The sequence below is a fragment of the Mytilus edulis genome, chromosome 12 (assembly GCF_963676685.1).
Source record: "Mytilus edulis chromosome 12, xbMytEdul2.2, whole genome shotgun sequence".
Classification (NCBI taxonomy): domain Eukaryota; kingdom Metazoa; phylum Mollusca; class Bivalvia; order Mytilida; family Mytilidae; genus Mytilus; species Mytilus edulis.
Window position 1 is genome coordinate 50,590,224 of NC_092355.1, and position 16,440 is coordinate 50,606,663.

The 16,440-nt window shown below is 33.6% G+C and overlaps 1 protein-coding gene across 1 annotated transcript; it reads right to left on the reverse strand.

The window, feature by feature from the left end:
* Positions 1-380: 380 nt before the first annotated feature.
* LOC139498726 (uncharacterized) lies at positions 381-12,466 on the reverse strand. Its single transcript, XM_071287252.1, has 7 exons — positions 12,348-12,466; positions 11,757-11,932; positions 5,787-7,166; positions 4,480-4,770; positions 3,252-4,292; positions 2,527-2,814; positions 381-714 (listed from the first exon to the last, which is right to left on the reverse strand). The coding sequence occupies exons 2-7, from the start codon at positions 11,923-11,925 to the stop codon at positions 422-424; spliced, it is 3,462 nt and encodes a 1,153-aa protein (XP_071143353.1). The 5' UTR covers positions 11,926-11,932; positions 12,348-12,466; the 3' UTR covers positions 381-421.
* Between the last annotated feature and the right edge of the window lie 3,974 nt (positions 12,467-16,440).

Here is a 16,440-nt window from a genome sequence, read left to right on the forward strand (position 1 = left end):
CGTTCATTTTGTGTACATAAATTATAGGCCGTCAGTTTTCTCGTTTGAATTGTTTTACATTCAATTTGTTATTTCGGACCTTTTATAGCGGACTATCCGGTATGGGCTTTGCTTATTGTTGAAGGCCGTACTGTGACATACAGTTGTTAATTTCTATGTCATTTGGTCTCATGATGAGATTTGTCTCGTTGGCAATCATACCACATCTTCTTTTTCATGTATGCCATATCGTACGAACTGTATTAATTTTGTTTACCTCAACTATTGTATCTATATCTATATTGTATGTTTCTCTGTAAACTTGTATTTAGTTTTTTTTAGAGAATAAAGTATCTATCTAGTATATATCTTAAATTATTCTGATTAAGGAGATAGAAAAAAACAATAAACAATATTTATTTTAACAAAATCAACAGACGGTTTAGCCTTTCACATCTTTGTTTTTCTCCTGTTTTACACGAAATAGAGATCTTAAGAATGCTCGTATGTTTGATCCAATTGTTTTCTTCTTATCTGCTTTGTTTACATCTTTTAAATCATCTTGTATCTTATGTACCTCTGTATTATTGTGTTCTTTCTTCTCTTCGGATTTTTTCATTCCTTTTTTTGTTTTGTCCTTCTTTTTATTTTTTTGTCTTTCCTTTTCAGTAGCTGTAGATTTCATGTTTTTCTTTTTTTCATCTTTAACGTTTTTTATTTCTTTTTCTTTCATTTCTGTAATACAATTAATGTTAAAATAAAACAAGTGTATTTACACTGCTGACTTCTAAAACTTACTTCATCATAATATTGTCGTGGTTAAATTTTATACTTTTTCTCAAGTTTAAATTTGTAATAATAGATGTGCGCTTCTCTGATTCAAAATAACAAGCTCGTTAAAACTTTTATAAATTGGTAGTATATATATAATATACAAGTCTAAATTGAAAACTACGTTCAAACTGGTGTAGCGGCAGAGGACATTTTTGCGCATTGATATGACATTTGAGCGAAAAAAATCAGACGTTTTAGCGCCAAACTACAACCCATTTTAGCGCCTTATTTTTAAACCATTTCAGCGAAAATCTAAATTGTCAATGCCAATTTTAGCGAGTATTGTTCAGCCATTATGATATATAATAAATAAAAACGTTAGTAGACTCAAGACAGCACAATATAAAATATATGATGTCCATCAAAATACAGCACTAAATGTCTAAAAGATTTAATCAATTTAAATGCTACATGTAAAACTTCGTTCTAGCCTGGAATTTATAGAACGTACGTAATGGGCTCTGGATTTACCCCTGTATAATACTGTTGAATTGCATTAGGAACTGTTCTTTCTTGTTATCGTGTCTAGATTTTGGTGCACATTCATCTATACTTCGTATTTTTATATATGATGTTGTTTGCAATTTGATGATAGTATAGACAAAAGTAAATAGCTGAGTGACAACTATAACATTTCTCATTGTTATGGGCATACAACTACTCCGATCCATTATTGGTTTTGAATTACACTGATTTTCTGCCCAACGCATTTTGACTGCTCAAATTAAACGAGTGCAGTATGAAATTATTTATGAAGTTTAAGTAATTTGCCTTTGTAGAATGACATTTTGCGTAAAATTTCCCTTTTTCCGACCAGCATCCTGCCCTTTTCAAATCCGGACTAGAACACTGTTAGCAAATATTATTAAACCAGGTAAGTTTTCGCTAAAATAGGCTATCGAAAATATATGTGAACGGATTAATCCGGCGCTAAAATGGGCTCTAATGTCGGCGTTTATATGCCCCATAGATGTTCAAAATTTTTCGCTAAAATGTCCTGCGCCCGTTCAAACCTATGATTTTGATGATAAAAAACGCAATTTATATACGTGTACATGTAAAACAAATTTCGTTTCAGAAGGGTCCAAATACAGCACAAACGACATTTTCTAAAAGACCAAAAGAGTGAAAAAGTATATTCAAACAAAACACATTTGACTAACAGGACGTCACAAACAACTTATGTTCTTAAACCCTGCTGACTGCCATTGGCGATTGCCAAATAAATTGATAACATAATTATATATATAAATAGCGAAACTAAAGAAAAACCAGAAGCGGGGCTAGGATGAAAATTTTGTCCTGCATTTTTTTTAGCTGTAATCTCTGTCCTGACTTATTATTTTTCACTATGTTCGGTCCTGCCTTTTTTTTTTTTTTTGGTTATCCAATTTTTTTTTATCTAAATTGTCCTGACTTTTTTTTTTGCACGTGTCTCATCCTGCCTTTTTTTACTCAAAACTCCTGTCCTGCCTATTTTTTTTTCAAGCCTAGCCCCCCTAAAAATCAAATAGTAGCTCCCTAATACAAGTACATGTACGTCTTCGAGCACTGCTATTTTGACGTGCTTGAAACTGATTAACTGTTACTAGATATGTATGTACATGTACATTATTGTAAAGTTGGTCTTGAAATTGTGTCCCTAGCTGTGATTAAAATCTGTCGACGCTCATTGTCATATAACCGATAGACCCATGTTATTCAAGTGAATACCTTTCTCTAATTTCTTTTTCTGTTTTCTCTCGATCTTAGCGACTTGTTTTCTCCTCTTTTGCTCTGTTTCACACTGTTTCTTTACATCTTTGGTGTGTTTTTTCAATATCTTTTCAACTTTTTGAAAATGCCTTTTGATGATCTTCTTATTTTCTTTGGCCTTTTCTTTCTTTTTCTCTTCCATATTCTTTCTTCTTTTCCCTGTCCCTTTCTTGTCCTTATAGTTGACAGCATCCTTCAGTGGATTATCTGCTGGTGTCTTCTCTTTTATTTTTGTTATATCTGATCCTTTTAAAGAAAAAGGGTACACGTAATTGTAAGTAACCATAGTGACGAATGAAGTATAATTTGATTCGCTTAACAAATCAAATGTGTCATTCGTGCCACGTGACATAGAGCTCGATTGACTCAATGTCATATACTGCAGTCTCGTGATATTATCCGTGGTTTGACGGGGCAAACAGTTAAATACAAATCAAACAGAGAGCTTTCAATGGTTTTATAAAAACTATGTAAATGCACACAATCATCAGAAGTACAGTTTTTAATTTGAATGTTAGATTTTTTATATATATGTGGATGCTATTTTTTAAAACTGTGATTCACGTGGATTACTTTTCGACATCATAAACAAAGCAAATTTAAGGTACATTACATTATGGATCATTATGGTCATGTTTCAAACAAATGGTGTTTTTTTGATGCTATGTTTTGACTCAATGTACCTGTATCTTTCATTATAGCTCCAAGGTGTTCATCTATCTCAATGCCACCATCCTCATCGTTAATAGGATCTTCAAGGCATTTATCTTTCTCTAAGCCATCCTCTTCAACTTTGGTGGGATCCTCTAGATCAACCTCCTCATTTTTGATATAATCTTCTTGGCTATCTTTCATATGATCACCTAGGCTACCCTCCTTGTCTTTTATAGGATCTTCTAGGCTACCCTCCTCATCTTTGATAGGATCCTCTAGGCTTCCCTCGTCATCTTTAATAGCATCGTCTAGGCTACTCTCTCCATCTTTGATAGGATCTTCTAGACTACCCTCCTCGTCTTTTTTAGGAGCTTCTAGGCTACCCTTCTCGTCTTTTTTATGAGCTTCTAGGCTACCCTCCTCGTCTTTGATAGGATCTTCTAGGCTACCCTCCTCGTCTTTCATATGATCACCTATGCTACCCTCCTTGTCTTTTATAGGATCTTCTAGGCTACCCTCCTCATCTTTCATATGATCACCTATGCTACCCTCCTTGTCTTTTATAGGATCTTCAAGGATACCCTCCTCGTCTTTGATAGGATCTTCTAGGCTACTCTCCTCGTCTTTTATAGGATCTTCTAGGCTACTCTCCTCGTCTTTTATAGGATCTTCTTTGCTTCCCTCCACGTCTTTTATAGGATCTTCTAGGCCACCCTCCACGTCTTTTATAGGATATTCTAGGCTACCCTCCTCGTTTTTGAGAGGATCTTCTAGGCTTCCCTCCTCATCTTTTTTAGGATCTTCTAGGGTACCCTCCTTGTCTTTGATAGGATCATCTAGGCCACTCTCCTCATCTTTGATAGGGTATCTCGGACATTCATCTTTTTCTAAGTTACCCTCTTCATCTTTGATAGGATCTACCTCGCATTCATCTTTCTCGAGGTCATTCTCTTTATATTTGAAAAGAGCCCCACGGTATTCATCCTCCTTCAGATCGACATCTATGTCTGTCACGAAAGCTTTGTCTTCCGTGTCTCCTTTTTTCAGTTTATCCATATATTTCAATTTATCTAGAAAAGTATACATCAAAAGTAAGAGACTACCATATATAACCATATATATATATAGAAAGACATACTATAATATCAGTGGAAATGGCTTAACTCAATAAAAATAATGTTTTAACAAAAACAAGTATACATACGTATACACTGAATTAATAAATTTGATCTATGACACAATTATTCAAGTGAATACCTTTCTCTAATTTCTTTTTCTGTTTTCTCTCGATCTTAGCCACCTGTTTTCTCCTCTTTTGCTCTGTTTCACACTGTTTCTTTACATCTTTGGCGTGTTTTTTCAATATCTTTTCAACTTTTTGAAAATGTCTTTTGATGATCTTCTTATTTTCTTTGGCCTTTTCTTCTTTCTTTTTCTCTTCCATATTCTTTCTTCTTTTCCCCGTCCCTTTCTTGTCCTTATAGTTGACAGCATCCTTCAGTGGATTATCTGCTGGTTTCTTCTCTTTTATTTTTGTTATGTCTGATCCTTTTAAAGAAAAAAGGTACACGTAATTGTAAGTAACCATAGTAACGAATAAAGTATACTTTGATTCGCTGAACAAATCAAATGTGTCATTCGTGTCACGTGACATAGAGCTCGATGGACTCAATGTCATTTAAAGTCTCGTGATATTATCCGTGGTTTGACGGGGCAAACAGTTAAATACAAATCAAACAGAGAGCTTTCAATGGTGTTATAAAAACTATGTAAATGCAAAACATCATCAGCAGAAGTACATTTTATAATTTGAATGTTAGATTTTTTAATACATATATGTGGATGCTATTTTTATGGACCCGCAACGAAGTTGTCGGTGCCATATAGTTTTACCCTTGTCCGTCATTCCGTCATTCTGCAACATTCGGAGTTTTTTCACTAAACGCCTTCAGATATTGGGCTGCTTTTTTGAAATGTGAGTTAACCATGATGAGTTACAGATCAAGTTTAAATAAGTTTCGTTCCGCTCAACTATTTTTTGCTGACATCACGGGTTTTGGACTTAGAAAATTGTTGAAAATCACAGTTATACGGACTTTTTTTCTAAACGCCTTTAGATATTGGGCTGATTTTTTGGTATTTGAGTTTACCATGATGAGTTACAGGTCAAGTTTACGTTTCGTTCCGCTCCCATAATTTTTGCTGAAATTACGGGCTTTGGACTTTGATAAATTATTGAAAATCACAGTTATACGGATTTTTTTCTATATGCCTCCAGATTTTGAGCTGATTTTTGATATGTGAGACTACCATCATGTTTGTGTCTACATGGCTTATTTGTTTTTATATTGAAATTGCAGATTTTTCAACATTTTGGGACGGGGCCATTCGTGTCGCTTTGACACATATAGTTTAACACTGTGTTTCACGTGGATTACCAGACAATGATCTACAAATTACCTTTCGACATCATAAACAAAGCAAATTGAAGGTACATTACATTATTGTCATGTTTCAAACAAATGGTGTTTTTTTTTTCAATGCTATGTTTCGACTTAATGTACCTGTATCTTTCATTAAAGCTCCAAGGTGTTCATTTATCATAATGTCACCATCCTCATCGTTAATAGGATCTTCAAGGCATTTATCTTTCTCTAAGACGCCCTCTTCATCTTTTGTGGGATCCTCGAGATCAACCTCCTCATTTTTGATAGGATCTTCTAGGCTATCCTCCTCATTTTTTATAGGATCCTCTAGGCTACCCTCTTCATCTTTGATAGAATCTTCTAGACTATCCCCCTCGTCTTTTTTATGAGCTTCTAGGCTACCCTCGTCATCTTTCATAGAATCTTCTAGACAACCCTCCTTGTCTTTTATATGATCTTCTAGGCTACCCTGCTCATCTTTTAAAGGATCTTCTAGGCTACCCTCTTCGTCTTTGATAGGTTCTTCTAGGCTACCCTCCTCGTCTTCGATAGGATCTTCTAAGCTACCCTCCTCATCTTTTAAAGGATCTTCTAGGCTACCCTCCTCGTCTTTAATAGGATCTTCTAGGCTACCCTCCTCGTCTTCGATAGGATCTTCTAGGCTACCCTCCTCATCTTTTAAAGGATCTTCTAGGCTACCCTCTTCGTCTTTGATAGGTTCTTCTAGGCTACCCTCCTCTGCTTTCATAGGATCATCTAGGCCACCCTCCTCGTCTTTGATATCATCTTCTAGGCTACCCTCCTCGTCTTTCATAGAATCTTCTAGGCTACCCTCCTCGTCTTTCATAGGATCTTCTAGGCCACCATTCTCATCTTTAATAGGATCTTCTAGGCTACCCTCCTCTTCTTTCATAGTATCTTCTAGGCCACCCTCCTCGTCTTTCATAGTATCTTCTAGGCCACCCTCTTCATCTTTGATAGGATCGTCTGGGCTACTCTCCTCGTCTTTGATAGGATCTTCTAGGCCAACCTCCTGATCTTTCTTAGGAGCTTCTAGGCTACCCTCCTCGTCTTTGATATGATCTTCTAGGCCACCCTCTTCATCTTTGATAGGATCTTCTGGGCTACTCTTCTCGTCTTTGATAGGATCTTCTAGGCCAACCTCCTCATCTTTCTTAGGAGCTTCTAGGCTACCCTTCTCATCTTTCATAGGAGCTTCCAGGCTACCCTCCTCATCTTTCATAGGATCTTCTAGGCTACCCTCATCATCTGTTTTAGGATCATCTAAGCCACTCTCCTCATCTTTGATAGGGTCTCCCGGACATTCATCTTTTTCTAGGCCACCCTCTTCATCTTTGATAGGATCTACCTCGCATTCATCTTTCTCGGGGTCATTCTCTTTATATTTTAAAAGGGCCCCACGGTATTCATTCTCCTTCTGATCGACATCTATGTCTCTCACGAGAGCTTTGTCTTCCGTGTCTTCCTTTTTCAGTTTATCCATATATTTCAATTTATCTAGAAAAGTATATATCAAAAGTAAAACACTAGAGATAAATAACCATATATATAGAAAGACATACTGTAATATCAGTGGAAATAGCTTAACTTAAAAAAAAATTAGTATAAACAAAAACAAGTATACATACACGGATTGAATAAATTTGATCTATGACACAATATGTATAAAATATTTATAAAAAGGGGGGATGTAAAAGAGTATCAGAAAAACAAATATTACCTTGAACAAAATGGCGTACACATGTAAATTTTATGATTTTGTTGTAAGGAAGAAAACATCCCAATGCCAACAAGACATCTCTCACTGTATACCATGTATACATTAGAGTTCAAATGATGTGGAGGTAAGTAGATATAGACAACCGTACGGCCTTCAACAACGAGAAAACCCATACCGTATACATAGCTGACTATAAACGGCCAGGATATAAATGTGAAACGATTCAAACGAGAGAAATAACCACCTAATCTATAAAATATCAATTTACGAAAAACACATATGACAAATTTGGCCTATTTCACGGCAATTAGCATAATTATTACTAAGTAACAAATTGTTTCGTGAAAAGTATAAATGCATGCACAGTCGCAATAGTCAGCAATGTTGTACTTCAAATGAAACGTAAACGTATGGCAAGCCGTTTTACTATTTATTCTAACTTCAAGATATCTAATAAACTTTATAAGATATCTCATATAGTTTATAAGATATCTTATATAGTTTATAAGATATCTCAGATAATTTTCTTTATAAGATATCTTATATACTTTATAAGATATCTTCTAAAGTTTATAAGATATCTCATAAAGTATAAGATATCTTGAAGTTAGAATAAATAGTAAAACGGCTTGCCATATAAACGCCTCTTGTCCGTAGTGCTAGTGAAAAAGGAACCAGGTAATATTGTTCATATTGTCTTGGACGTTTAGAATATTTGTTTTCTTCTAATGAGAAATATTTAGCAAACATGTTCGTCTCAGATTTTTGTTTACTTTACAATTGGGAAACAAAGAGATGCATGCAAGGACAAAAATATATTATAAAGTCTTTTAACGAGTTTGTAAGATGTAAGTAGGTCATGCCATCACATACAGTGGAGATCAGTTCTAACCTCTCATAAATTCTGTCAGAATCTGTCAGGAGAACTGTTCTAGAACAGTATGTAGAACTGTCAGCCTGACACCTTTTAGTCAGTTCTAGGTTAGAACTGTTCTAGCTAGAACTGATTTGGTCAGTTCTACCTAGAACTGATTTAGACAGTTCTAGCTAGAACTGATCCTGACAGTTCTACCCTAGAACAGTTTTAGACAGTTCTAGTTAGAACTGACCAATTCTTTGGTCAGTTCTACTTCTAGAACAGTTCTACGGTTAGAATTGATTTCAAATTCTACGGCTAGAATTGATTTATAAATTCTACGGCCAGAATTGATTTATAAATTCTACGGCTAGAATTGATTTATGAATCCTACAGCTAAAATTGATTTATAAATTCTACGGCTAGAATTGATTTGGTTAAAATTTTAGAACTCTTTGTCTAAATATAAATGCTTCGGCAAAATAGCGATTAATATTATAAAGAGTTTTGCTATTTTGCCGGTTTTAACCCTGCCATATTCTGCATGTATGTGACTGTTCCAAGTCAGGAGCCTGTTATTCAGTGATTTTCTTTTGTTGATGTGTTACATAAATTATTTGTTTTTCTTTCATTTTTTGAACATAAATTAAGCCGTTAATATGGGGGGGGGGGATTATTATTTCATTTATTTTACATTTGTCATTCGGGGAGTCAGGATGACTCGTTTAACATAACAAAATTATCTGACCTTAATGTAATACGTTATTCCGGCCCAAACCAATAGGGACGGATCCAGCAGTTTAAAAAAAAAGGGGGGGGGGGGGTCTAACTAAAATTTATTGTCCTCATTCAAATGCATTGATCGTCCATAAAAGGGTGCTGTACAGTAATTCAGTTATAATTTTAGGTCAAGAGGGACTGTAATATATACAAGTTATAGCAATATTGGAAAACAATGACCTCAAAATTTTCTTCGCATGAATTTATAGTGCCAGCATAATTTATCCTCTTTTTATTCAAAGAATTGAATCGTAAACAAATATCAGAAGTTTTCATACTTCAGACTGAGTTGTGTAATAAAATCTTTTGACCGCATCAATCTTAACTGACCGCTATTGCTCTTTCTTTCTGCAAATCTATATAGCTGTACAGCAATTCAGTTATAATTTTAGGTCAAGAGGGACTGTAATATATAAGTTACAGCAATATTGGAAAACAATGGCCTAAAAATTTTGTTCGCATGAATTTATAGTGCCAGCATGTCCTCTTTTTATTCAAAGTTTTGAATCGTAAACAAATATCAGTAGTTTTCATACTTCAGACTGAGTCGTGTAATAAAATCTTTTGACCGCATCAATCTAAACTGACCTTATTTGCTCTTTCTTTCTGCAAATCTATATAGCTGTACAGTAATTCAGTTATAATTTTAGGTCAAGAGGGACTGTAATATATACAAGTTAAAGCAATATTGGATAACAATGACCTCAAAATTTTGTTCGCATGAATTTATAGTGCCAGCATGTCCTCTTTTTATTCAAAGTATTGAATCGTAAACAAATATCAGTAGTTTTCATACTTCAGACTGAGTTGTATAATAAAATCTTTTGACCGCATCAACCAAAACTGACCATATTTTCTTTTTTTTATGCGAGTCTATATAGTTGCACAGTACTTCAGTTAATATAATTTTTTTTACTGTCGTATATATAAATAACTGCAAGATTGGAAATTGAACAAACATCAGTAGTTTTCATACCTCAGACTGACTCATGTAACAAAAATATGTGTCTGCATCAATCAAAACTGACCATATCTGACAGCATCAACCAAATCTGACCATATATGACTGCATCAGCCAAAACTGATCATTTTGCTTTTTTTAATGTAAAAATGCGCAAGCGGGTTTTTTAATAGTGTGCACCACATTTTTTATGTTATTTCGAATGGACAGAAAAAAATGATAAGTCATTTCTTATAATCTAATTCTAAATTCCATTTTAAACCTTGCCAAACCATGAAAAATCGTTGATGACATTACGGTCACATGACTAACTTATGTCTATGGGCGCTGATAACACAATAACGACAGAAGGCCCGTTACATCCAAACTTAAATTATTAAATAATGAACCGTCACAAAAAGTGACTTTTTAAGTCAGTAGTTCATGATGTTTTTTTTTTTAAACAAAACTATTTAACGGCATCATCCAACACTCACATCACTGATTCATATACTTTATTTTAAATGAAAAGTACATGTATGAGAAGTTTTCTTCTTGGAAAGGTATATACTGACTATACTGTTAATATAATTTGAAGAAGGAAAATGATTGGTTTTGTTTGTAGCCTTACGTCCAGTGGCAAATATTTCATTCATGTTCAGATCGAGTATATTTTTCTGACGTTCCAGACTCCCAGATATTATTCATTATCGTTATTGATAAGTTTGGCAACGAGATAATGCAAATCTGAGACCTCAGTGCAAATGTACATAGTTTTCTTGCGTTTAACAACACTGTGTTCATTACTATAATATCCCATAATTCATCCACTGTACAATTTTCGTTTGAACATTTGTCAAAACAGAATCTTAAATCATGAATGTAAATCCAAGGCAAACAAGGTAAATTAAGATTAAATTTACTTGAATTAAATGCAGAGTTATATTTACGAAGAGACTGTTAAAAACGGGGAAAGAAGAAACGTAAACAATGATCTCATAAAAATATTTCTCCGATGAGTTGGATAACCTCCTATCCACTTCGATATTTGTACATGTAACTTTTGATCAGTAAAAGATATAGAAACATCTGCTATTATATATAGTAAAGTAATTGGAACTGATTTTTTGTTCTAAATTCTAAATTGCCCTTTCTGCAGTGACGTCATTTAGAACTGTTCTACAGTCCTGACTGATTTAGTCAGTTCTGCTGACAGTTCTACGGTTAGAACTGATTTGGTCAGTTCTACCTAGAACAGTTTTAGACAGTTCTACCCTAGAACTGATCCTGACAGTTCTACCTAGAACTGATTTAGTCAGTTCTACCTAGAACTGATCCTGACAGTTCTACCTAGAACAGTTCTAGGGTAGAACTGTTCTAGCTAGAACTGTTCTAGGACAGGTTAGAACAGTTCTATGACAGAATATTCTGACAGTTCTAATGAGAGGTTAGAAGTGATCTCCACTGTAAATCAATCTTCGGTCTGTTCAGTAACCACAAATTAGTCTCCCCTCTCCTAAATATACACATGTCTTCATTTTTTAAATGTGTCCCTGTGATTTCGGATAAGTATTCATTTATGGTTAGGGTTAAATTATGCCATTTTCTTATTTAGATTAAGGGTTAATTTAGAGATAAAGCTAGTGTTAGGGTTAGGCTAGAGTAAGGAAAAGGAAAAGAGTAACTATAAGGTTTAGGTTCAGGGTTGGGACTAGTTATAATAATAGCTCTATATATGGGCTGGAAACCCCGAAGAAAGAGAAAGCACACACGTTTTTCTCGTTTACATACCCATTTCCATCTTTATAGATGCTTCCTTTTCTTCCATAACCTGTACGTATGTCTCAACTTCTTTCCAATCTTTGAGGGTAAATTGAGATGAAGCTACATTGAGTAGAACATCACAAAACTTTGAAACGACCTGCTTTTCTTTGTCTCTCACTTTCGCTGGTCTATCCATGTTACGCCTACAAAAACATGCGCTTTGCTTGAGAAATTTTGAAGTTGAATTATCTTCGAGACTTATTAATCAATGAGAATTTTTTGGTTTAATCTTTTAATTTGTTTACATGTTTTCGTCTGATCCAGATAAACACTTATAAGGGTTGAGTACTAAAAAAATATTCTAATCTGCTCCAGTAATTCCGAATTTGGAAACTCTTAGGCATTATCTTTTATTTTTCTCAAAATCAACTGATGTTGATGGAGGATCTTTGGTATTTATTCAAATTACTCACAAATTTTCAAGATTGTAAGCGGTTTTGAGCTTGGCATATGGTATATATATACACTTCTCTTTTGGTAGCTGATTTGCTGGCCTATTCCCCGATTTTTTTTCTTTTCATTCATATTTAAGAAAGCAATAACAAAAAATTAACTTACCACAAGGATTTTTCCGTTACTTCAATCTTTAAAAAGCTATACAGAATAAGATTTTCGACAGTAAAAAAAATCCTGCTACGTTGAATCGACGATACTTCGACGATAACGTTGTCACTGGTGATGTTTATGACGTCGAAAAGTAGCAATTTCGTTTATGACGTCGAACACTCGCAAATTCATTCATTACAATTTAAAAAAAATAACAATTGCGATATAACGCAACCTTTGCGTTATAACGCAAACATTTGTATAACGCAAACATTTTTTTTTTATCTTATTTCTTATTTAAGATTCAAAGGAAACAGTAGTTATTAACTGAGGAGGCGGCTGCATATATATATTAAAATTTATCACCTTTGTAGTCATTGCGAAGTAAAATGCTTGAATAATTAGATCATTGACTAATAATGAGCAGAATAATATAAGAAGATGTGGCATGAGTGCCAATAAGAAAAATCTCTATCTAAGTCACTATTCGTAAAAGTAAACCATCATAGGCCGAAGTATGGTCTTCAACACGGAGCATTGGCTCACACTAAACAACAAACTATAAAAGCCCCCAAAAACGATATCCATGTTGAAAATCGAGTAAATTGAGGTTAACTTTACTTATACCGAAGAAAAAAATCTACCCTGCTAATATAGCTATAACCGAATATAAATATACTTCTCGTTTGAGAACTGTGTAAAGTAGGTTAGATTCAAACAAGCTACCCTTTGGCAATAAATGTATAGAATGAATGTTTTATTAATAAAAATATGTTCTCTCTATTCAAATTGCTACATTGTACCCAAGCATCTTAAAAATACTTCATTATATTGAAATGAAAATTCAATGACTTTCTATTAAAGAATCTTGATCATATTCTGAGATTTAAAAAAAAAATGTTTCCTTATTAATAATTGATTTTAAAGCAGAAAGATCATTTTGTCTATTTGACTTGGAGGTTTCGCAATTATATGACATTATTTTTGATTTTTCAATTTGAATATGACTATATACTAAACTATATCTATTTTCTTGTTAAATTATATACTTTTCTAATGCAAAAATCAGTCTTAATTCATGTATAATTGCACTTCAAGTATTCTATTATTCCTATGCATATTTATTATAATGATTTGGCCTTGCATGTATGTTTCTTTTTTATCTACTAGTAAATCACATCCGAAATGAATGACAGACGGACATATATACAAAACTTAATGAAACTTAATTGAAATCAAGATATTTGCGTTTTAACGCAAAGGTTTGGGTTATATCGCAAAGGTTTGCGTTTAACGCAAAGGTTTGCGGTTTCCGTTATATCGCAAAGGTTTGCCTTATAACGCAAAGGTTTTGTGTAATTTTGTCTATGCAATTCAAGAGCTCGATCACACGGTTATTATCAATGAAATGTAAGAAGAAAAAGCAAGTTCCTGTCAGTTTTCAATTATCCATTACCGACAAAAAAACAAATAGAAGTCTAGTTTTAATGAGCCCATAGACTGAAATACGATCCATGTATTTACACAGAATCCGTTTGTTATGTTCTGAAGGACATTTTAGTCTTGGAAAACATGATTTATTAATTATAAGATGAAACTGTTCCTGGTTTGATTCCCGTCTGGGATGAAAATTTCAGGAACTGAATTTTCGGCTCTCCCTTGACACCATTTGCGAGTATGGTCTCGAGGAACTGATGATAGTCCGTCGGAAAGGGACGATAAATGAGTATTATGGCTGACCCGTATTAAGAGAGAGCCATATCTCCTGCACGTTATTAAAGACACCCTTGTAGATTTCGAAAAAGAGCAGGCTAATGCCGCTACAAGGCAGCATTCGCACCCGCAAAGTGGAAAGGGATTAATATAAGTTGCAAAACTTGTTTCCCAATCCACTATAAATAAATATGTTTAAACTAAGATGAAATTGGATTAATTTTGAAAATCCTCAAGAATCTTCGAATACTCTAAGATCCGTTTTTTTAAAGAATTTTTTCTATACTTTGTCTTTTTGTTTGTACTTTATTTTATGGGTGCGATGCTCTTCGTGCAGAACTTAGGGGCCAATCAAATTTCGTATTGCTTTTTAAAGTCTGTTCGTACAAATGAAAGTTGTGCTGTTACACAACTGCCCTATATTAGAGTTTAGCTTGATGGCTTTTAACCGCGCCATTTGTTTTATGTTCCTATTTCAAGTTAGGATGCAGCAATTTAGTGGTTGAACTAGTTTGCAATCTGTCATTTTTGGTGTTTTTTTCTTTTATTGTTATCATAAATTTGACCGCTGGTTTTCTTTTTTGGATTGTTTAGGATTTTTTATGCCGATGCTTTTTTTGGCTGAACAATAAGTTGGCACTTAGTCTAAAATAGCACGAAATACTGATACATAATAACGAGTGCATGCATTGTTACAAATGTAATTGTTTCCGTTTGCATATAAGTTTTTTATACTAATAACTATGCTTTAAATCAAATATGATAATTTAGGTTAAATCAGTGAACATGAATTTGACAGCTAACTAATGTCTCTAAAGCTTACTATATTATTTTGGTTTTGCTCATTTTTGAAGGTCTAAAGGACATATACTGGTGGGTAGCTTTCATCTTGTCAATGACGCCACTATTGTGAATTTTAGTACAATTTAATTGATTCTTTTATTTTCTGAAATATTATAATATTGCATGAATTTATTTAAAAAAAAAAGATGCACATTTGTACCGAAATCACGCAAAATGGATAAAAAACGTTCTTAGATTTGTCTTAAAATCATAACATCCACATCTCCTAAATCTATTGATATTTCTTTAACATTTAATATGCTGTTGTCACACAAATTTAAGTTTGATTTATAGTTGTTTTCAAAATTTCACCACGATCTATGATGACTTATCCTTTAGTTTAAACATATTTTATTTGCTTAAATGTGCAAAAGGGATGAGACACAAGTTAATCAAACTTGTATAGTCTTCTCCCATAATAATTTATAACAGTAGAATATTTAAAAAGCATGCACACAAACTATACATTATATACATGTATGTATAAAAAAAATAATTGAACTGTGAAGAGATGGTGTGTGATGATGTGACTGGTTATACACAATATGCATGTATTTGTACTTTATAATGTGCTATATTACACAATTAGAAACCTCTTAGACTCTTTAATAAATTCATATACATTCTTTACACTTCTTTCATTTTCAACATTAGTTAAAAGGTTAAGATGTTCAAATTTAGTAGAGAGTTATCTGGTAACCAATGTAGATTATTAAATAATTTGGTTCTTATATTCGAATAATTAGGACAATAAAAAAAGAAGTGACGTGAATCTTCGCACTTAGCACCACAACTACAAGACGGATCTGAAATAATGTTGACTCTGTTAAGATCATAATTCAAAAAAGAAGCTGAGTACCTAAGTTGTGTCAAAATAATATTTAGTTTACGATTGCCAAAGTCATAATGTTTTGGTACTTGGGCTTTTGAATTCAATTTAAGATTTTTTAGTTCGGTTTTAAATTTACTTAAAGAGTCAATGTTGCGTGTCACCACATTAAGGTTATTCCACAGTCGTATTGTTGAAGGTATGAAGGATTCTTGGGTCTACAAAAAGGGTATATTATATCATTCCCATTACGTAATGGATAAACAGCTGTACTTTGGATTGTTGGTGGAATTGAATTGCAAAGATAGGCTGGTGCATTAATATGTTGAATATTATAGAATAATTGTAACTTCCTTCATTGTCTTCGTTCAGCTAGAGTTTCCCGACCAACCTCATCATAAATAATTCTATTACTTGAAAAAATTGGAAGACCTGTTACAATTCTGGCTGCCTCAAGCTGCAGCTGTTCTAATTTTTTACAATAACCCACACCCATATTATCCCAAAGTTCACATACATATTCAAGTAGCGGTCTAATAAAAGTCAAGTAAAGCTTTTCTAAGTTGCTCCTACTTATCCTGTACTTTAATTTTCGAAGTACATTCAAATGTTTAGATACATTTTTTTATGATATATTCCACATGGGTGTTCCATTTAGCATCTTTACTAAATGTAACACCCAAGTGTTTGTGAAAGTCTGTAACTTCAATCCTCTTACCA

Coding starts and splice junctions, on each gene's coding strand:
- LOC139498726 (XM_071287252.1), bottom strand. CDS start 11,925: ATGGATAGACCAGCGAAAGTGAGAGACAAAGAAAAGCAGGTCGTTTCA. Junction 2,815..3,251: donor AGCTATAATGAAAGATACAG/GTACATTGAGTC, acceptor TTTCTTTAAAAG/GATCAGATATAACAAAAATA. Junction 715..2,526: donor GAAAAAGAAATTAGAGAAAG/GTATTCACTTGA, acceptor ATTGTATTACAG/AAATGAAAGAAAAAGAAATA.